Raw genomic sequence first — 23,215 nt, forward strand, 5'->3', positions numbered from 1 at the left:
GTCTTCGCGCGAGATGACTCTAGGCGCAACAGATTCTAGATGTTTTTTTCAGCGGTTAGTTCTTCGTTTTAGGTCTACTGTCTATGTTCTTAACCCTTGTTAGAATCTTAACCCAATCTTTTAACCCCATGTTTTTGTTACTCAGCCAATGTTCCCGGGTCTGGTAGACCCACCACATTATTAGGCTTTTAAATCAATACAGCTATAACAATGTAGAAATATCCTTATCAGATATTTAGGCTAGGGTAGCCTACTTTAACTCAATTAGGCCTACCATGATATACACAGTAGACATCATGGTTCATAGCCTAGGCTATTTGCCATTTAGCCTACCCCTGTGAGATCACATGTAGGCCTAGCCTATGATCATATGAATGATTTTAGTTTTTTTATGAGAAAATTAGGAAATTAAATTAAATGATAAACAAGGTAAAAACATAGAAACAAGATTTTTGATCATTATTGATATTTATCTCTTAAAACTTAATCAGAGCAAGTGCATGAAATGAAGGCTATAGGCCTAACAATTTTGTCATGTATAAATGAAAGCCCTTTCTCTACTAGGGTAGCCTGCACACCAAGATTTTTGACTGCATTGAAAATTTGCTGACATGAAATTAAACTAGTTTGAGCAGGACTTCACCACGCCCCTAAATTTAATGTTGTTTTTAAGTTTGGTTGAGATAGCCTTACAAAAAAGACAATCATCATTGTCACTGAGGTAGGCTAAGTCACAGAGCTGAAACAATCTGATCACGGTCAGATAATGCATTATTTGGTTCGTCGTGTTTTGTGTCAGTAATTATGACCGCCGCACAGCGAAGCGGCGGTCATATAGGTTTAGTCAGATTTTTTTTTTTTTTTTTTTTTTTTTTTTTTTTTTTTCTTTTCGCATGCCCAAATTTCCGTCAATGATTCCCGGGACACTGAAAGACCGGGGTACACGAAACTTGGTGGACATGTAACCCCACATGGATAGCATGGAACCATCGTTTTTCGTTTTGATCTGTAGCCCCTCCGCTGAATTGGACCCCCCGAAAGGAGGGTAGGGCAGACACAGTTTTCTGTGAATATCTCGAAAACCGTAGGGTTTAGGAGGACCATTTTTTTTTTTGTATGTTGATCTCAAGGGGCCATGTCAACCCATTCCATAACCACTCATTTCATGTATAGCGCCACCTAGTTAAACACAAAAAGTAAAATTAGGTGGTGTAATTGAAGGTATCTGTGACCTAACATAGTCAAAACTGCACAAAATTGGAAGTGTAGGATCATTATGACACCCTATGTATGCACGCCAAGTTTTGTGGAATTCCGTTCATGGGGGGCCACACAATAAATTAATTTATGTTACTATACACCAACTGGCCTGTAGGTGGCCGGAGACAGTTTTCTGTGAATATCTCGAGAACCGTAGGGCCTAGGAGGTCCACCTTTTTTTTTGTATGTTGGTCTTAAGGGGGCATGTCAACCCATCCCATTACCACTTATTTCATGTATAGCGCCACCTAGTTAAAAATTAAAAAGCAAAAAATGAGGTGTTTTCATCTCAATATCTCTGGCTGACAAGGTCAAAACTGCACGAAATTAAAAGAGTAGGATCATTATGACACCCTCTGAATGCATGCCAAGTTTTGTGTAATTTTCGTTCATGGGGGGCCTTACAATAAAATAATTTATGTGTACATTTAGTGACGACACCAACAAGGATTCCCGGGACACTGAAAGACCGGGTACACAAAACTTGGTGAGCATGTACCCCCACATGGATAGCATGGAACCGTCATTTTTCGTTTTCATCTGCAGCCCCCCCGCTGGACTGGACCCCCGAAAGGAGGGTAGGGCAGACACAGTTCTCTGTGAATCTTTTATGGTATGTTGGTCTCAAGGGCCCACATCAACCTGGCTCATAATCACTCATTTGTGATTTGCCCCCGGTAAAAAAATGAAAATCAGTAGGATTAAAAGAAAGCCAAAATAAATATTCATCATCATCATCATGGCTGCATTTTCAGTATTGGCGAAGTAGTCGTTTGTCCACTAGATGGCGATCGTTGCAGTGAGCGTAATTTTGTTGGAAGTTAAAAGTGGGTTGGAAAAACAATGGACGCTTCATACAAGGACTGTAATTTACCGCAGCTTAACATCTAATAAGGATAGGACGATGTTCACATGAAGTGTAATTCCCATTTCTTCTTGAAGTCAAATAAATCTAAGGATGTTTCTCGGACATGCTTGGTTTTTACTGCAGGTAAGTTAATCTTGTAATATCAATAAGGACCTAGGTAATGTTACCGTTAGCGTTGGTTGAGTGATGGAGGCATTTGATTGATTGCATTTGTAGAAAACTATAAATGCGGTTATACTAAGCAAATTGATAGCAGCACTGTTTGTATCTTTCGACTGTCATTTATTGCACGTGCTACAAAAATCATTCTGTGCAATGGAAGATTTACCAACGCTTACACGGGTCTGATACAGTTTTGCCTATACATGCGTGAGACTGAGACGCCTGTTTATTTTGTTTTAAGTGCGTGCAGGGTGAGAGGGGAATCGATGTGCTTTGATTACAGCTTGGTAGTTGTAGTCTGTGAAATTAAAAAGCACGTGTGTGTGAAGTATCCAAACAATGACACCTTCATTTCATTATGGCTGCTTTAGCAAAACACCTTAAGCTACTGTGTAGTGGGTCCCATTTAGAAGTGGCTACTTCATTCGGCGCTTTCCTTGATTCATGGAGCTGCGTGAATGTTATTACAACTTTTCGCCAATGATATGACAGTTTAAGTCCGCTTTGATACTGTAAGGCTGAAGCCATTGGTTTCCAAAGGAGATTTTATTTGTGTCGCTAGCATAGCCTATTGACAATTTATGTTGTCAATAGGCCTACCTTATAATCCTACCTGTAGCTTAGGGAAGCTAACAACTTTCTATTAGGATCTAGTTTGTTAGTTACCGTTTTGTCATAACTCCCTGATGCATTTTGCATTTAGAATAGCCAGAGCGTGTATATCTCAATCGGAAAATTAAACAATATCGGTGCTTCTATGGACTAGGCTGGGTGAACCCAGCCTGATCTGCCCGCCATTTATTTTTTTGATTTCTTAAAAGATTGAGCTTGGTCTGATGAAAGCCAGACTAGCCATGGATCTCAGTTACACAATGCAAGGGAACGTGAATCAGCCTATATTTGCAACTTTAACAATAACGGACAAAAGCTCTTCAACTTTGGGGTCTAAAATGTATGAACAGTCTAGCGACGCATTTCATCAAGGCCCATTTGGACATGTCAGTTATTATGACCGCCGCGCATTTTAAGCCGGGCGGTCATATAGGTTTAGCCAGTTTTTTTTTTTTTTTTTTTTTTTTTTTTTTGTCCAAATGTCAAATTTCCGTCAATGATTCCGGGACACTGAAAGACCGGGGTAGACAAAACTTGGTGGGCATGTAACCCCATATGGATAGCATGGAACCATCGTTTTTCGTTTTGATCTGTAGCCCCCATCGCTGGACTGCACCCGAAAGGAGGGTAGGGCAGACACAGTTTTCTGTGAATATCTCGAGAACCGTAAGGTTTAGGAGGACCATTATTTTTTTGTATGTTGATCTCAAGGGGCCATGTCAACGCATTCCATAACCACTCATTTCATGTATAGCGCCACCTAGTTAAACACAAAAAAGTAAAAATGAGGTGGTGTAATTGAAGGTATCTGTGACCTAACATAATCAAAACTGCACGAAATTGGAAGTGTAGGATCATTATGACACCCTCTGTATGCACGCCAAGTTTTGTGGAATTCCGTTCATGGGGGCCACACAATAAATTAATTTATGTTACTATACACCAACTGGCCTGTAGGTGGCCGGAGACAGTTTTCTGTGAATATCTCGAGAACCGTGGGGCCTAGGAGGTCCACCTTTTTTGTATGTTGGTCTTAAGGGGGGCATGTCAACCCATCCCATTACCACTTATTTCATGTATAGCGCCACCTAGTTAAAAAAATTAAAAGCATAAAATTAGGTGTTTTCATCTCAATATCTCTGGCTGACAAGGTCAAAACTGCACAAAATTAAAAGTGTAGGATCATTATGACACCCTCTGAATGCATGCCAAGTTTTTGTGTACTTTCGTTCATGGGGGGCCTTACAATAAAATAATTTATGTGTACATTTAGTGACGCATACACCAACAAGGATTCGGGACACTGAAAGACCGGGGGTACACAAAACTTGGTGAGCATGTACCCCATATGGATAGCATGGAACCGTCATTTTTCGTTTTCATCTGCAGCCCCCGCTGGACTGGACCCCCGAAAAGGAGGGTAGGGCAGACACAGTTCTCTGTGAATCTTTTATGGTATGTTGGTCTCAAGGGCCCACATAAACCTGGCTCATAATCACTCATTTGTGATTTGCCCCCGGTAAAAAAAATGAAAATCAGTAGGATTAAAAAAGAAAGCCAAAATAAATATTCATCATCATCATCATGGCTGCATTTTCAGTATTGGCGGTGAAGTAGTCGTTTGTCCACTAGATGGCGATCGTTGCAGTGAGGCGTAATTTTTGTTGGAAGTTAAAAGGGGTTGAAAAACAATGGACGCTTCATACAAGGACTGTAATTTACCGCAGCTTAACATCTAATAAGGATAGGACGATGTTCACATGAAGTGTAATTCCCATTTCTTCTTGAAGCCGAAATAAATCTGAGGATGTTTATCGGACATGCTTGGTTTTACTGCAGGTAATGCTAATCTTGTAATATCAATAAGGACCTAGGTAATGTTACCGTTAGCGTTGGTTGAGTGATGGAGGGCATTTGATTTATTGCATTTGTAGAAAACTATAAATGCGGTTATACCAAGCAAATGTATAGCAGCACTGTTTGTATCTTTTCGACTGTCATTTATTGCACGCGGCTACAAAAAATCATTCTGTGCAATGGAAGATTTACCATTCAACAATCGGGTCTGATGCAGTTTTGCCTACATGCGAGACTGAGACTGTTTGTTTATTTTGTTTTGGCGTTGCAGGGTGTGAGAGGGGAATCGATGTGCTTTGATTACAGCTTGGTAGTTGTAGTCTGTGAAATTAAAAAGCACGGTGTGTGAAGTATCCAAACAATGACACCTTCATTTCATTATGGCTGTTTTAGCAAAACACCTTAAGCTACTGTGTAGTAGGTCCCATTTAGAAGTGGCTACTTCATTTGGCGCTTTCCTTGACTCATGGAGCTGCGTGAATGTTATTACAACTTTTCGCCACGATATGACAGTTTAAGTCCCGCTTTTGATACTGTAAGGCGTAAGCCATTGGTTTCCAAAGGAGATTTTATTTGTGTCGCTAGCATAGCCTATTGACAATTTATGTTGTCAATAGGCCTACCTTATAATCCTACCTGTAGCTTAGGGAAGCTAACAACTTTCTATTAGGATCTAGTTTGTTAGTTACCGCTTTGTCATAACTCCCTGATGCATTTTTTGCATTTAGAATAGCCAGAGCGTGTATATCTCAATCGAAAATTAAACAATATCGGGTGCCTATGGACTAAGCTGGGTGAACCCAGCCTGATCTGCCCGCTATTTATTTTTTGATTTCTTAAAAGATTGAGCTTGGTCTGATGAAAGCCAGACTAGCCATGGACCTCAGTTAAACAATGCAAGGGAACATGAATCAGCCCTATATTTGCACTAACAATAACGGACAAAAGCTCTTCAACTTTGGCCTGTTAAAATGTGTATGAACAGTCTAGCTTAATGATTTCATCAAGGCCCATTTGGACATGTCAGTTATTTGCACCACTGGTTAGATGTAAAACAGCACTTCGTTTTCAGACTAGGCTACTGTTACTTAATTTGTGCATTAACAATAACGTTTCAGACTACTGTTACTTAATTTGTGCATTGACAATAAAGTATTACATGAACTAAAGATGACTAAAATCTTATGTAGAAGAAGAAACATTCACAAAAAAAAATCCATCCATCCAAAATGACCTTTGTTTTGATAGCTGTTGAAAACGGCATGGAACTGACAGAGATGTTTTTGTTTATAAATACATAAAAAAATAAATAAATAAATAACATTATGCTGATACCTTTTGCTTTTCCCAAATACAATGTAGCCTACAGGTGTAAGTGACCTTTCATCAATCCAGTTGCAATGGATGAACTGTGATGAACTGCCCCTACTTGTGATTGTTTAGAGATTTTAAAGGTTTTATAACAATTCTACATCTTCTTTGGCTATTCTACAATCTATTCACCTTTTTCAGCACCAGTAGGGTACTTTCTGTGCAGCCGCACACACACTCAGGCATGCCAAACAAGCATACACAAAAGTTTCAAGAGTGGGGGGATGGAGTAAAATATGGAGACAAATTGAAGTGTGATTTATTTTCAATGAACGGATGTACAGGACTGAGCTGGGCGGTCATATTTTGTATTTTTTGTATGCGGTACATCTAGTTTGCACCACTGGTTAGATGTAAAACAGCATTTCGTTTCAGACTAGGCTACTGTTACTTAATTTGTGCATTAACAATAACGTTTCAGACTACTGTTACTTAATTTGTGCATTGACAATAAAAGTATTACATGAACTAAAGATGACTAAAATCTTATGTAGAAGAAGAAACATTCACAAAAAATCCATCCATCCAAAATGACCTTTGTTTTGATAGCTGTTGAAAACGGCATGGAACTGACAGAGATGTTTTTGTTTATAAATACATAAAAAATAAATAAATAAATAACATTATGCTGATACCTTTTGCTTTTCCCAAATACAATGTAGCCTACAGGTGTAAGTGACCTTTCATCAATCCAGTTGCAATGGATGAACTGTGATGAACTGCCCTACTTGTGATTGTTTAGAGATTTTAAAGGTTTTATAACAATTCTACATCTTCTTTGGCTATTCTACAATCTATTCACCTTTTCAGCACCAGTAGGGTACTTTCTGTGCAGCCCGCACACACACACTCAGGCATGCCAAACAAGCATACACAAAAGTTTCAAGAGTGGGGGGGATGGAGTAAAATATGGAGACAAATTGAAGTGTGATTTATTTTCGCGGAACGGATGTACAGGACTGAGCGGCGGTCATATTTTGTACCGCTATGCGGTACATCTAGTTGTTCCCTGGAGATACTCCCTCATTATTTACCAGTAGGCTACAGCTACAGTGGTCAATGTGCTGGAGTCCCTCAGAGTGACCACTTGGCTGTGCAAGTGGATCATGGGGCCAACGTAACAACATTCCACATTATGGTTCAACTAGAGGATACACAGCAATTCTAAACTGTAAACCTGTCTTGTGTGTATGTATACATATACATGCACATATATGTACAGTACCCTTCAGAATTATTGGCACCTTTGGTGAAATTCACTAAAAACAAGTATAAAAAAAATAATCTTTTTGGCATTTGATCAATCTGGCACCAGTGGAGTGCTACTTAAGAGGGGCAGCAGCCAGTAGCAATGTAGACTCCACTGGTGTAGCCCCTGTCTGCTACCATCAGGTATGCTGTCTCCCCCTAAACATTTGTGGTTTTATGTTATGTATATTGTGGTGTGTTTGTTTAATCTTCTGTGTTCTGTTCTTTTAGGCATCACAGTCATGCTGATGGGGAACATGGGTCGTGCTGCTGTCTTGTCTTGTCTTGGTTTTGCTTTGGTTATTTTATGTTTGGTTTTTGTGTTGCCTGTCTTGTCCTTCTGTTTGTAACTTTTATGTTTATTTAGTAGGGAGGTGGCTCTGAGGGGGGCTACTCTGAGCATACGTGTGGTGTGGTTTTGTGTATTGCTTATCGCTTTGCAGTGTGCCTTTGCTGTGTAATTGGTGAGCTTTTCTTAATGCTTGCATGTAAAATATTTGTGTGGACGTCCATAGTTGCCACCCTCAGATCTCCACTTCCCAACTTTTGTGTATTAATAAATCTTTTGCTTTGCTGGAATTCATGTCTCCCTTGTGTAATATTTGAACCTACGAGCTGTGTCTGTTTAGAGGTACGATCTCTAAAAGATTCCCTGATGCACTAGGCCTCAGGGTGGCGTAGTCAGGCTACTGTGATTGGCCCCTTGGCCCTTCCTATGTATCACCTTGTTACACAAGGACCACCAGGTTGAAGAACAGCTTCTATCCGGATGTGGTCAGACTGATAAACTCCACACTGCATGCCCTTGAGTCATCTGAACAATTGCACTGCACTTACTGTCCTTACTTGCTGCTATTCTGAAACACTGTGATGTGTTATGTTTTTAGAAGGATAGGACTGCTTTTAGAAGGATCGGGCTCATGAGGAAACGTTTTATTTGTTTTATTTTTTTATTTAATAATGACTATAGTAGTTGGTTGGCACCGAGACCTGAGTTCTTATTTCGCTCTCCTCATGCTCCCATGTTGTGAGAATGACAAAGTATCTATCTATCTATCTACAGTTAAACAATGATTAAATGGTTCTAATAATCTGGAAATGTGACAAATGCTTGGTCAAAGACTCATGGTTATCTTGCCCCCACTTACAGTATGGAGGATGGTAAGATAGGCAACACATTCCATAAGAACCACTGTTTGAGAGTTACAAAGGTATCATCTTGGGGTCACCATTCCCCCCCAACAATCTTCAAAAGTGACCTCACTGCTAATAGATTATTTTGAGGGCATGCCAGGTAAAAGCCTGTCCAGTCATTTAATTACCAATTTAAACAGCAGGAGTTACTGAATGGTGACTTTGTCTGGAAGTGTGGTCTATTGTCAGATGAAATAAAATGCTCTTTCTAGAAACACTTTAGGTGTGTTTGGCGTATATAGAAGAATAAATACACTGAAAAGAACCCCATGACTATGAGAATTATGGTGGAGGGGCTGTGCTATTTTGGGGCTGTTTTTATTCCCAAAGGCCTATGGTCATGAACACCAAGAAAAACCTGAACATAAAGGAAATCTGTCAATCTCTGCCAAGACACTAAAAGTTGGACATGATTGGATCATTCATCAGGTCAATGAACCAAAACAAACGTCCAGATCAAAAATATGGTTTATTGAACACAAAATCAAGCTTCGGACATTGCCATCTCAGTCCCCTGATCTAAAGTCCATAGTAAAACAGTGGGGTGAGTCAAAGAGGAGAATGCATGCACAAGTGTGGACTCAGGAATCTGGACGATCTGGGGAGATTTTGTAAAGACGAACGATCTTAAATCCCTTGTTTTGTATTCTCCAACTTTATGGGGTTTCATAGGAGAATATTACAAGCTGTTTTATTGGCAAAAGGAGGCTTAAGGAGGTATTACAATTTCTCAAAATAAATGTGCTTCCTGTCAAGGTTGGATCTTTTCTATTTTTTTTCATTGTGAGATTACAATAAATCACCAACAGATTTTTTTTATACCAGTTTTTAGTCAACTTTTGCAGAGATGCCAATAATTCTGGAGGATATGGCTCTGTCTTGATGTACTCTGCTTTGTGTTTAGTTTTAAAATAAATTGCTTGCTCACACATGCACTGATGCTTCTCTGTAGCACAGTACCAGAAAAGAGACAGGGGAGGGATGGCACCCCAAGTTAAAATTCACTTTTCGCGGGGTACAAGCCCCATGTCACACCTACACCAAACGCCCTTATCCCTACACATGGAAAAATAAAGAAAATACAGAAAATCAACAGAAAAGCACAACTCGTGTGAAATTCAGGGATACAACATTAACTCTAGTCCCTGAATACCTCATCCTCGTCCTGTTCAGTTTTGACCAATGCCCCAGCGGTGGTCCAAGCCCTAGTCAATGATGTCCTGAGAGACTTTCTGATTTTTTGTGTACCTTGATATTTCAATTTACACTCTCTTCAACATCATGGTTCCATATCAGGCAACCGCTGACAAACTTGTCAAGGCAGAGAAATGCAAATTTCTTAAGAACTGTGTCTTTTTTGGGGATTCATTATTTCTTCTTTCAAGGTCCAGATGGATCCCTTGACACTGAGGGCACTGCCCACTTCCATTTTATAGGTTGATCAGGGATTACAGTTCCGTGACTGGTCCCCTCACCATATTCACCTCTACCAAGGTCCCTTTCCACTAGAATGAAGAAGCAGAGAAAGCCTTTTCTGTTCTCAAACAGAGATTCACTTTGGCCCCTCACCATTCCTGATCCCTCTCTATTTTGTTGTCGAGGTAGATGGCTTAGAGTCTGGAGTAAAGGGTGTACAGAGGTCACCCAAAGACAACAAACTAGTGTAGCTATGTCTTTTTTTCTGATCGTCTCTTGCCAGCCACAAGAATCTAGAATACCTCATAACTGCCAAGCACATCAACGCACGACAAGCCAGGTTTTTGGAAATGAATTGGTGCCTCTCTCCGTATGTTTAGGTTTCCATCCATCCCGGCTGGAGTTCAAGTCTTGAAGAAGAAGATGGCTAGTAAACAACACCCTCAGTTTCGAGGGATCTACTGGACTTTGACAGTCTGATTTTGGATTGATTCAGGCAGGAGAATCTCACAATATTAAATTACAGTGACTGGTTAAAATAAATGCTTGTTTACAGTACATTGCTGTACAAAAGACATCTTGCAGTGGAGTGCAAACCACCTCAGTTGTATATTTTTGGTTACAATTTGGTCATTATTAGAACAGTGTCCACTTCTTACTTTAACCAAATTGTAATAGAAAATGCTAAACAAATTAGATTTGTCTCCAGGCACAGTCCTTTAGTTTTTGGTTCTTTAATCCCATCTAGTGTTTTGTTGGTGAATTGCAGAGCTATGCAGACTCACAAGTCTTTCTAAAATGGGACATTTTATTCCCAGTCTAATTACAGGGTAGTAAATTGCAAAATAGCATCTGAGCATGTTTTTGACAGACCAAAGTTGCATACTTTCTGTGCATCAGAGAACAAGGTCAAATACTCTGGTAATCCATCATCTTTGAGGGTTTGAGATATTTTTTGCAGTCTAGAGATTGGAATTCTAAAGAGAAATGATGCTGCCTGAAAGCAAGAATGTAAAAATGAAAGCATTGTATAATGTAATGCATTGGGGGAAACTTAGACACTGCATAGGAATGCCATTTACTGGCCCAAGAACATTCAAGATTGAGATCCAGACAGCAGAGCATATACACAGGCATCATAACACAACTCAACAACTTGCAGAGCCTAATGTGATGAAATACAGGACAGGACAGAAGTGCTGCAACAATATATTCCTTGATAAATGCATATCCATTTCTTTGGCTGAAGAATCTGAAGTAGATATAATCGAGTGCATTAGGATTTCAGCCATCAGAGGAGTGCTTTCTAACAGATAAACGCAACAATGGTTCTTACCTGAACATTAGAGATAGCACTCTGGGGGCCACATTATTACATCAGGATGTTTTCCTCTGAGCAAATGGCCTGAACCGAGTTTAAATATTTATTTATAAAAAAAAAAAAAACAGTAGCACCAATATGCATGTCAGGAATATGTTCTAGTGCACTCTTAATTACATTACATTACATTTAGCAGACACTTAATGGATCCATTAGTCAGGGTTAGGCCTTTCTATTTCTTTTAAATTAGGATAGTCCACAAAACTATCAAGAGAATATGAAGAGTTTGGCTCGGCATAAGAGTTTGGCTTGGTATAGCGTTTTGGAACCAACCTCTTCATATTGTTTTTGAACTGTCAAAGTAGTTTTTCTTGTTGCATCAGCTGTTTGTATGTTTGTGGGCCCAAATTTAAAGCAACAATTTACCACTTTTTGAAGTACATATTTTAGGCATCTAGTTTCAGCCAGGGATGAGCAAAAATACATCAAAATGTATTTTAAAATAAAATATCAAATACCCTAATTTTAAGTGTATCAAAATAAACTACAAAATACAGTAGCCACGCCATGTATCAAAATAAAATACTGTATTTTTATATTTTGAAAATACTACAAATACTCTTTAAAGGGAGCATGAAATCACTTTGCATACCTTCCACATCTGTTAATCTATTCCTTCATCAGCACACTGACTGCTGATTAAGTGGGCAGTGTTTGAAAGCAACAGCTTTTCTCTGCCTATAAGACATGTCAAAAATCTGCAAACATCAACAGATCAACATGCTGACCTGCCTGTAACATCTCCTACTGTATCAGTAATGTAGGCCTACTCAAGAAGTCACAACTGAACTTGTCAAGTGGCACAAACCACTGAACCTATTGAGAGCCACAGAATTTGGGCTTAAAGCAAATGCAGTTCTGTTACCTTAAAATAACGGCTTCAAATTCATAATACACGAATAGCCTACGGAGAATGTCATTGTCAGGTTATATTTGACTTTTTGAGCAATGTTGCAGGGGAACCACATAATGAGTTCCTTGGGTTCAATGATTGAAGTTCTCAAGAAATTGATGGTTAAAGTTCTCAAGAAACTTGAGGTTGGTATGACACTCATCTTGCACTCATCTTCCTGATTCTCAATAGGCTAGCCTACAGGGGACGCTGGCCAGATGCGCCGCTCCGTTTGGCCTAATTTTGTTTGATTATTGTCTAATATCTACATAACTTGATTTATATATTTTTTTATTTGTATATTTTATTCGTTAACATATCAACTCGTTCGTTGTTTTTGTTGCGTTTTTTTCCCTTTCCGTGGTGTTTTTTTGTCTGTTTTTGCCTAAGAGACGGCATTCCATTGAAAGACCGTTATCTCCGTAACATTTGCTATCTCATCAGCATATCAGTGGCTGTTTCCGTCGGTTGACAGTTGGGAGTAAGACTACTCATTCAATCTATGAACTTCAATGGCTGATGTAGTCGGTTGACTCTCAGCTGTGACATCAGTGGCTGATTTAGTCGGTGGACTGTCAGCTGGCCTAACGCAGGAGAAGGGCGCTTGCATAGCTCTCTTTGGACTGTCAGTGTGAGCATGCCTTGCTGATGTTGGCCCTACGATACACTGCCCTACAACTTTTGCAGTTGTCATCTTTCAACGCGGCTGTCAGCGAAAATGTGCTCCACCTCTGCCGGGCAACGGGGATATTACGCAGGAAACGCTAGATCCATCGAGGATCCGGTCGCACTGTTATCAAGCGGACAACAGAGGATGGTATCCTCCTGTATCCCTGTGTCCCTTCACTCAGGTACAACTCCTCAACTCATCTTCCTGGTGCCTGTCAACAGCGATGGTCTGATGAGCGCGACTCACCAGAGCGTAGGCCAACTGGCTCTGTCGTGTCAAAGCCATCTACCGAAGTTCTGCCCCAGCGATTACACAGCGAAGTGCAAAGAAAAAGGAATCATCTGCGAAAATGGATATAAACAACAAAAAGTCACATGCCAACTGACAGCGCACAAACTCTTGCTGGTGAGCGCTCATCTGATATTGGAGATCGTCTTTTGGCTATGCCTATATCGGACTTGTCACGACATTTTAAGACACGTAAAGGCCTTGGTTTTGTTCACATAAATGCCTTTTTTATGTGAACAAAACCAAGGCCTTTACATATCTTAAGGAGCCTTTTGCCAAAGATGGACATTTTAAAGTTGTGGGTTAATGACTCCAACCCTGACGTCATTGTGATTTCAGAAACTTGGTTGAATACAGTAGGCCTATAATATACTTTTTTGATCCCCACACAGTGAACACACAGTGAGGTGAAGCACACTAATCCCGGCGCAGTGAGCTGCCTGCTACAACGGGGCGCTCGGGGAGCAGTGAGGGGTTAGCAGTTAGGTGCCTTGCTCAAGGGCACTTCAGCCGCGGCCCACTGGTCGGTGCTCAAACCGGCAACAACAAGTCCAGAGTGCTAACCAGTGGGCCACGGCTGCCCCAATGTTATTTCCCAATATTTATACCAATATTTATATTATACTGAAATATTGGTATAATATATATATATATATATATATATATATATATATATATATATATATTATACCAATATTTCAGATATGTCCCTTTTTGGTTACAATATTTGCAAAGCTGATAGAGTTAAACGGGGTGGTGGCGTAGATATTTATGTTAGAAACAGTTTAAGCTTCTCTATACGTGTATCCACCTCTGTCCTGGGTCAGCCATTAACGTAAAACTGTCCCGGGTTAGCCATTAACGTAAAACTCGGTGGCTCTCTGGGTGCAGATCAGTTAGACCCACATCTCTTAAAGATTGCAGCCCCTGTCATTGCTGAACCTTTAACTCACATTTATTTTTTATTTAACATTCTGCTCTGGTTCTATTTTTAGAAGTCTGGAAATCAGCCCTAGTGACCCCTCTGCATAAAGGAGGAGACCCAAGTGATTTGAATAACTATAGGCCAATCTCCAAGCTTCCATGTTAGCTATATGTTAGAATCCTTTGTAAATGAACAGCTTCGTTCCTTTTTGTCATCATATTCTATGTTAAGTCTTTATCAATCTGGGTTCAGAGCTGGCCACAGCACAATTACAGCAGCAACTGCTGTAGTAAATGATATAGCTACTGTTGTTGACAGTAAGAAACATTGTGCAGCTTTGTTTATTGACTTGGCAAAGGCTTTTGACACTGTTAATCACAGGTTACTTCTTGAAAAACTAACCTCTTTTGGTCTTGATGAAGTTTCCTTTAAATGGTTTCAAAACTACCTCTCTAATAGAACACAGTGGGTAGATGTGACAGGATCAACTTCAGAGTCATTGAGACTAAATAATGGTGTTCCACAGGGCTCAATTTTGGGACCACTGTTGTTTACATTGTATATCAATGACATCTGTGCTTCAATAGAACATTGCATGTAACACAACAAGTGCATTTCTATGCAGATGACACAATCCTTTATGCCTATGCACCATCTGTAGAGCAAGCCGTGTATATCTTCAATGTGCATTTGAAATCCTTGAAAGATCTTAAACTGGTTCTAAATGAAGCAAAAACAAAATATATGATCTTTACTAGATCGAGAAAGTGTGACCTTGATGCCTATAACATTTGTTCCCTAAATGGGGCACAGATTGAGCAAGTTTCTCAATACAAATATCTGGGCATTTGGCTAGATAACAAACTCCTCCTATTTGTTTATAAGGCATTATATATTCTTTCAAATGGCTTGTTCACATACTGCATATTTCTTGATGACATCATCTGATTGTGACATGTTTTACTCAAGGAGAAGCAGCCACTTTTATAAAGCTAATTCTGTCATAACCAGAGGAGAGAAAAATAGAGAAGATGCAATAGAAAGAAAGTGGTGCACAGTCTGTGGGCAGCATAACAGCAGTAGGAGTGGCGAGGAAGGAAGGGGAGGAGGAGGGAGAAAGGGAGGGGGGTGGGGGGTGGAGTAGTGCATCACTGTTGACTGTGGCTCAGTTTTCCCAGCCTGCCTCCTTGCTCTGACTCAGACTAGCCTGTGCAGTGGGGAGCCTGGCAGTCAGGCGGTGAAAAACTGCCTGCTCTATCCCTAAACACGCCCTGTCCCCTGGGTCCTTATAGCTGTCTGGACAGTGATATTCCCCCTTCATTTGGTGAGTACCCTCTCAGTATTTTGACCCTGTGTGTTCATGCTTTGTATCAGTGAAACATTTGGTACTGTCATGGGTGAGAGTTCATCAAAACTTGCCTTTTTGCGTTGGTGCGGATTTCATCACTGTTTTCCAGTGCCCTCTTGTTTTCTTGTCTGGCTCACATTTCAACACATGGATTTCATTTGCTTTTCCCTTCAGCAATTTAGATGGCTGCTCTGCATTACAGCCAGCACCGCTCCAGTAACAGACTGTGAAGCTGAGAAATTGCAATCCTCTCTGAAATGCTTTCTAGCTTTTTAGCAGAGGTTTAATCAGTAATGTTGTTCTTTGGTTTTGTAGTGGAAGGGCCATTGTTAATCCATCAGCTGATTTCCCTTAGGAGAAATGTCTTAGTCATCCATTTCATTTACCCCACCGCAAGCAGGCCACATGTACAGCTCGAGGCCTCACTATCAGTTTAGCAGACATTCTGCCAGCTGATGAACTGAAGATGTTAAAGATGCCTTTGTTAGAGTTGGTACAATTCTCAAACAAGGGGCCTTTTTTCTCACAGGCCTGGAGTGTTTTTATGGCATTCACTCTTTTGTTTGTGACTGTTACGTGTTTTATCTGAGGAACCTCATAATTAAGCGGAGTTATTTTGGAACTTCAAAGGGAGTGGCCAAAACCAAATAAAATATGAGCCCCCCAAGTCCCATTGTCACAGCTTTTCCTTTTTTCCTTTGGCACAGTTCAAAAGGATGTATAAATTTACAGCAGGATATCATTTTCTTTGTTAATCCACTTTAGCGGTTTACTGAGATAATCAGTAGAAACACACAGCCTATAAGCTGAACAAGCTAATTAAATACCCATAGATGTATTATTTGTAAGGACAGGATTGACTGTTTACTTCTTCTGTAGTGGTTAGTCACTCAAGAGTTAATTGTCAAAACCACAGAATTGTTTGCATATCATCACATGTTCTGATAGTGTGTTCAAAAGTTAACTTCTATCTCTTGTTAACCAGAGAACACACTATGATTCAAGGCACTCACTCTGTGACAAAAAAAATTTCTTTGGCAGAAAACCCTTGGCATGTGATAAATCAACTATGGAATCACCCCAAAAATTACGTAAGTTCTGCTTGCAAAACAGAATCATGGCAATATCTCATTTTTCAAATCCACCAAAGAGAGCAAGTAAATCTTTCAGCCACAAAAATAATCTCAGAAAATTGAAAGATTTTTTCTTCCCCTGTCCAGGTATTCAGGGTAATGAAAACCTTCAGCGCATGATGGCAGGAGCTATGTTGCGGAAGGTTAAGTCTCGTTCTTCAAAGAAACAACGCCATTTCAGATTGCAAGAAGACTTTGCAACTGTTGGGTACCAATCCAGTTGGACCAAAATGTCCAACTCTTCCTGTAAGAAATGCTCATGTGTAGTCCATTCCCTTCTATAATCCCTATAAATGGCTCAATAAACATAGCCTCACTGTTTTGCACTGGATGACTCAGTCTTTCCTGACACTTTTGCAGTCTCTGTATGTGATGTGGAGGTAGTGCGTGAGGGACATCAGTCAGAAGTCCTGCAAAGCCTCGCTCAGGAGTTTGCTGCAGAATGTTGCTTTACACTGGTGTTCCGAGGCCGCCGTGGCAACCTGGACCTGGTTGCTGAGACAGCAGAGGAGGCTCGGGCATGGATCCAGGGTCTTCGTGCTCTAATTGAGAATATGGAGAGCATGGATGAACGGGAGAAGCTTGACCAGTATCCTTATCAGAAGAGATAGACGATAAAATGTCAATTCACATGACCAACATGGTTGTCTCTTTCCTTAAATAACTTTTTTGCTTAGGTGGATCTGTGACTGGTTTGTTAAGGCAGACAAAAACAAAGATGGCAGGATGAACTTTAAGGAGATTCGTAAGCTTCTGAAAATGATGAATCTGGACATGAACGAACAGCATGCCATGCTGCTGTTCAAGGTAAGGACCCATTAATAGTGTTGTAAACATAGTTATGGTTATCTTGTTTTTTGACCGGTTGACATAATTGTGTTGTTATTTGTCTTTTGTTTTCTTTTTCACAGACAGCAGATAAATCTCAGACTGACTCTCTGGAGGCCGAGGAGTTTGTCGAGTTCTACAAAATGCTGACCGAGAGGAAGGAAATTCTGGAATTGTTCCAGGAGTACTCAAGTGATGGGGAGAAACTGTCTGTGTGTGATCTGGTGGACTTCCTAAGGGAAGAACAGCTGGAAGGTGACACGAGTCAGCAACACGCTGTTGATCTGATTGACCGTTACGAGCCCTCAGACAATGGTATATACCACTACAATCACCCTCTTCCTCCACAATCAGTTACAGACCAGCCACAATGACCACCCACAATAACTAAATTAACACACAAGACAGAAACAACACCTCAATAAATAGCACATATCCACTTATCTTACATCATCCCTGTAGCATGAAATGATTTGTGCAGTGAATGGGGCATATTGCAGAGTGGGGCATATTGGAGTGTGGGGCATATTGGAGTGTGGGGCATATTGGAGAGTGGGGCATATTGGAGTGTGTGGGGCATATTGGAGTGTGGGGCATATTGGAGAGTGGGGCATATTGGCAGATAGATTAAAAGCTCATTCTTACCCAGTGTCCTGCTCTTCAAGCCAAATTGAAGGAGTCTGGTGTAAGAACAACCTAGGGCCTATTTTTGGATGAGAAGATAACAAATGTAAACTTTCTTTGGAGACCAAAACAATGTTAGTTGGTGCAGTTTTGAGATTAGGACTGAGATACGCATTTCCAACTAAAAGTATATATCATAGCCTTTGGGGGCATGCAGCTTTGCTACAACAAAGGAAATCACTCTTTGAAGCCATCTAGTGAGAAGAAAGTCCACACAAGTCGATCACCGAACTCTGTCCATGGACAGTACAGTAGCTTGTGCTGCATTTAATAACCTATTTGTATACGGACTTCTCCTAGAAGGATGGTGGGGACCAGGGGCCTCATAACAGAAACTTCCTAACTATGAAATCCTCTTATCTCAGTTTAAGATGACATTAAGGATTTATGGTATTACAGAAGCATGTTTCCTAACTGCTTTTAGGAACAAATCCTATCTCAACTTAAGATAGGAAGATTGAGACAGAACCATCCTCACTTTAAAATTTTCTAATTTAGTAATCCTAAGGATTGCACAGACCCTGTCCTAAATTCAAAATAACTGCCAAAATCCACTGCAGCAGACACCTGACACTGACACCATCAGTGCAGCCATAATGTTCAACAGCACTGCTAACTTATTCTTCTGTCAAAATTTAAAGCCCACCCATGCCAGTTAAGCTACTGTGAGATCAAATGTGTTCACAGATTTGTAGGTTCACCAGACCGCATTAATTGTAATTTGTGCTCTAATATCACAGCCTTTGGAACCAAATGACGTGGATGGTCCTCCATTATACATTTAGGAACAAAATTATTCACACCCCTGGAAAATATTGATTTTATGTTGATTTTCAATCTGACCAATATGTTTGTTCTTACTGAAAATGACACTGTCACATGCCAAAAGGCTGTAAGACTTTCAGCGTTTTCATCTTTTTTACAAATGAAAAATGGTGTGTCCAAAATGAACCCTTTAGAAATAGTCAATTGGAAACATCTTTATTTGCCATCACAACTCTCAAAATGGTTATAAACGTACCAAGCCTCTTCATGTCTCCACAATAATTGATGATGGATATGAACATGTGAGATGAATTAAACCGTTTGTCTTTCTTCTGTAGCTAAAAAACGGCAGGTCATGTCCATAGATGGCTTTCTGATGTACCTGTGCTCTTCTGAGGGCTCCATCTTTAACGCAGAACACCAGGGACTGTACCAGGACATGAGCCAGCCCCTGTGTCACTATTTCATCTCCTCCTCCCACAACACCTACCTGCTGGAGGACCAGCTGAAAGGGGCCGAGTAGTGTGGAAGCTTACATCCAGTATGACACCTCCGAGGCTGTCCTGTCTTAAGATATATCAATGTGGCTAAAATGTAAATAGAGGATTATACTCAAAACATTAAAAAATCCACTATAGCAAGAAGCCAATGAAGAGGAAGCAGAGAATGAACCCCAGATCCTTTCTAACAGTATCTCATCCATTATTCACATGCTGTGATCCCTTAATAGTTCCAGTTTGCATGTCTTATTCAATAGGTCTTCAAAAGTTACACGCATGTGATGGAATCTTCCAAAATGTTCCCTACTTCCGTACTACACATGCAAACGTATTGATTAAAAGGAAAGGCAAGAAAACACCATGGGCAGCACTTTTAAAGGGAGCACTTAACTGAATTGTTCTCCCAGGAGGTTGATATGCTTTAGAAAAGGTTTATGATGGAATTGGATCATGACTCACTTCCTGTCCATTCTCATAAGGGCTCTGAAGCGAGGCTGCCGCTGTGTGGAAGTTGATTGCTGGGATGGCCCAAATGGAGAACCCATAGTTTACCATGGACATACCTTGACCTCCAAGATCCTCTTCAAAGATGTCATAGCCTCAGTGGCAAACTATGCTTTCAAAGTGAGATACTTACCTGAACTCACTATGGGTTGCCTGAGCAGTATGTCCTGGACGGAATTCTGCTATCTGTGTACACATGATGTATTGATAAGGCTCTGTGACACTGTCTTTCCTCTTGTTAATCAGGTGTCGGAGTACCCTGTTATCATATCCTTGGAAAACCACTGTAGTATTGAACAACAAAAAGTCATGGCCAAGCACCTTAGCAGCATCCTTGGTAACAGTCTACTGAAATTCACATTGGACGGAAAAGTTCCCAGTGTGCTACCATCTCCAGAGGTGAGATAAATATGCCTTTCAACTCTGATTCTTTGAAATTATATTTATATTGAATATATAAATGAAATATTAACCTTAATGACATAAGATGATCTCATTAGCAGTTTAAACCTGTCCTATTAGTGTATGTACTGTATATATATATATTGGTATCTGGTGTGACTGAGTATGAAGTAAGTATGAATGTATACTACTATGCACTAGAAGCATCTGTCCCATTATGTGTATGAGAGGGTATGGTTTTGTGGAAGGGTATGGCGTGAGTATGAATGTGAACCTCTAGGCACCAGAAGGAGTAGCACTAAATTTCGTTGTGACAATGTTTTACAATGTTTTTACAATGTCAAATAAAACGATTCTGAACATTCATTCAAGGAACATTTTATATTAGCTCTTAATGAACCTAAGCAGCATCAAACAAGATAATTAGTGTGATTGTTTGTGCTCATCAACACAACTACAAAGGCCTGTATTATATCTTACATCTATAACTTACATGTACTTCCATCTGCATTTTTTCCAGTCCATCAAATACCGAATGCTGCAGGAGGAAACCGCATGCATTGACATTATATACGGATGTGAAAATGTTGAAAATTGAACCTGTCCTGAAAACCTTTTTGATGAACTAAAGTTTTAGGTCACTGTGCAAATGTAATTGACACAATGTGGTCATAGCATGCAGAGGCCTTAACCATGAAATACAGTACATACATGAAACACATGGTGTTATACATTGAGGTCCGACTCATTCCATTATTCTGTTCTCTCTTTCTATTTATCTGTGTGTGTATGTGCCCTGTTAGGCCCTGAGGGGGAAGATACTGATAAAAGGAAAAAAGATTGGTGGAGTTGAGAAAAATCTGGATGGAGCACAGGAGACCATCACAGGGGAAGTGAGCGATGAGGACGAAGCTGCTGAAATAGACAAAGACAGCTTACCACCTGAGGAAAGCCATGGAGAAAAGGTACTGGACAGACTGTCTGTTTTTTTTTTTTTTGCTTGTCTGTTTGTTTGTAAAAAAAACCTTGCCAGGTGACTGAGTTTGCTGTGTAGACTTCTTTGAATTAAACTATTTTACAATAAATATGTCTCTTGCAGAAGTTGAAGCAAAGTCTGTGCAAAGAGCTATCAGATCTGGTGGTGTACTGTAAGAGTGTCCATTTCAGTGGTTTTGAGAAATCTCGTGAGACGGGAAAGTCCTACGAGATGTCCTCTCTCTCCGAATCCAAGGCCAGGAAACACATCAAAGAAGCAGGTGGGTCCATGCTACACAGCTGGAGTCAGCTTTGACATCAACTGAATTCACTTTAAGGAACAGTAGCAGAGGCCACTTAATAAAACAAATGCAACTGCATTGAGTGTTCTAACTGTTCTAACATAAAAGTGTTAAATGTCAGCTCGTTTCTGTTTGGATAGGGACAGAGTTTGTGCAGCACAACTCAAGGCAGCTGACCAGAGTATACCCTAGCGGGATGAGGACAGACTCATCCAACTACAGTCCTCAGGACATGTGGAATGTGGGATGCCAGATAGGTAAGAGTTTTATACGGTGGGTCTCATCAGATGAATTAGTATTTACCACTCTGGTTTTGGAAGTAATAATGCATATGTTTACCAACAACAGATATAGTGAACATTAAGATTAATATTTTTGTGATGTTTATGAAAAAATGTTGACCACCACTTGCTACATGTGCCATATTATTATATTATTATTATAAGCTACACTCATATTAAGATACTCTAATAAGGTAAATCATGCATGGCTTATCAGTTTTATTTGTCTTCAATCACAGTGGCCCTGAATTTCCAGACAGCTGGCACTGAGATGGACCTCAATGATGGTCTCTTCAGTCAGAACAACTCTTGCGGCTATATTCTAAAGCCTGAGTTCTTAAGGCAATATGCCAGTACCTTTAATCCAGATAGACCCCAGGAGTTCTGCAACGATCATCCACAGAAACTCTTCATCAAGGTACCCAGCACCCATCACTGACCTACAGTCTACAGACAAGGATGGATTTTGATCAGTTAGTCCATGTTCTAAGCTAAACACAAGATAACACTAAGATGACACAAATCTTCCCTTTATCAAAGATAATTAGTGGTCAACAGCTTCCCAAATTAAGTAAGAAGGAAGGCTCGATTGTGGACCCGCTCGTCAGGGTAGAAATCTACGGTGTCCCCCAGGATCAGTCCAAACAAGAGACAAGACACATTGACAACAATGGTGAGTTGCAGTTCTTTTGAAAAAAAAAAAAGTTCTTTTTCAGTATAGCATGTTTTCATTGCTCTCCTGAAGCGTCGTTGAAGCCAAAGAAAAGGTTTCAGTGATTTCATCCAAGCTATTTATGTCTGTTGCAGGATTTAATCCAGTATGGAATGAAAGCCTTCAGTTCAGCATCCACACTCCTGAGCTGGCTCTGGTGCGCTTTGTGGTGGAAGACCATGACACAACAACCAGGAATGATTTCATAGGACAGTACACCTTGCCTTTCACATCTATGTTACAGGGTAAGTCAGCCGCTGAATGAAAAATGCCATTTCCAATCACAAGAGAATAATTCCACTTTATGTACTGGGATATGGTATATTTGCAATCACAAGAGAATAATTCCACTTTATGTTCTGGGATATGGTATATTTGCAATGCAAGGAACATAAAGTATGTGTAATAAGTAGATGTATGCTTGTATGTTTGCAGGATATCGTCACATTCGTTTGCTGTCCAAAGACGGCACAAGTCTTGCTCCGTCCTCTCTGTTCGTACACATCCATATAGACCTTGCATGATGAACAGCTGACGCATTAGTACCAGCATGTTAAAAACATGACATCTTTACCTCATGTCCTTTTGCTGTTTTTTTATGAATAAGCTGAACACTATTCAATCACATCATTTTAAA

The 23,215-nt window shown here is 40.1% G+C and overlaps 1 protein-coding gene across 1 annotated transcript; it reads left to right on the forward strand.

The window, feature by feature from the left end:
* The first annotated feature begins 15,293 nt into the window (after positions 1 to 15,293).
* On the forward strand, positions 15,294 to 23,156 carry plcd4b (phospholipase C, delta 4b). The gene is given in 17 exon segments (XM_048239206.1): positions 15,294 to 15,468; positions 16,534 to 16,583; positions 16,713 to 16,871; positions 16,986 to 17,214; positions 17,303 to 17,432; positions 17,537 to 17,768; positions 19,241 to 19,410; positions 19,412 to 19,443; positions 19,882 to 20,026; positions 20,153 to 20,305; positions 21,112 to 21,273; positions 21,408 to 21,564; positions 21,726 to 21,842; positions 22,106 to 22,284; positions 22,407 to 22,539; positions 22,674 to 22,823; positions 23,014 to 23,156. Coding segments are annotated over 16 exon segments (2,259 nt in total). The 5' UTR covers positions 15,294 to 15,468; positions 16,534 to 16,561; the 3' UTR covers positions 23,103 to 23,156.
* The last annotated feature ends 59 nt before the right edge of the window (positions 23,157 to 23,215 follow it).

Source organism: Alosa alosa, chromosome 3 (genome assembly GCF_017589495.1).
Source record: "Alosa alosa isolate M-15738 ecotype Scorff River chromosome 3, AALO_Geno_1.1, whole genome shotgun sequence".
In the NCBI taxonomy this organism is placed as follows: domain Eukaryota; kingdom Metazoa; phylum Chordata; class Actinopteri; order Clupeiformes; family Clupeidae; genus Alosa; species Alosa alosa.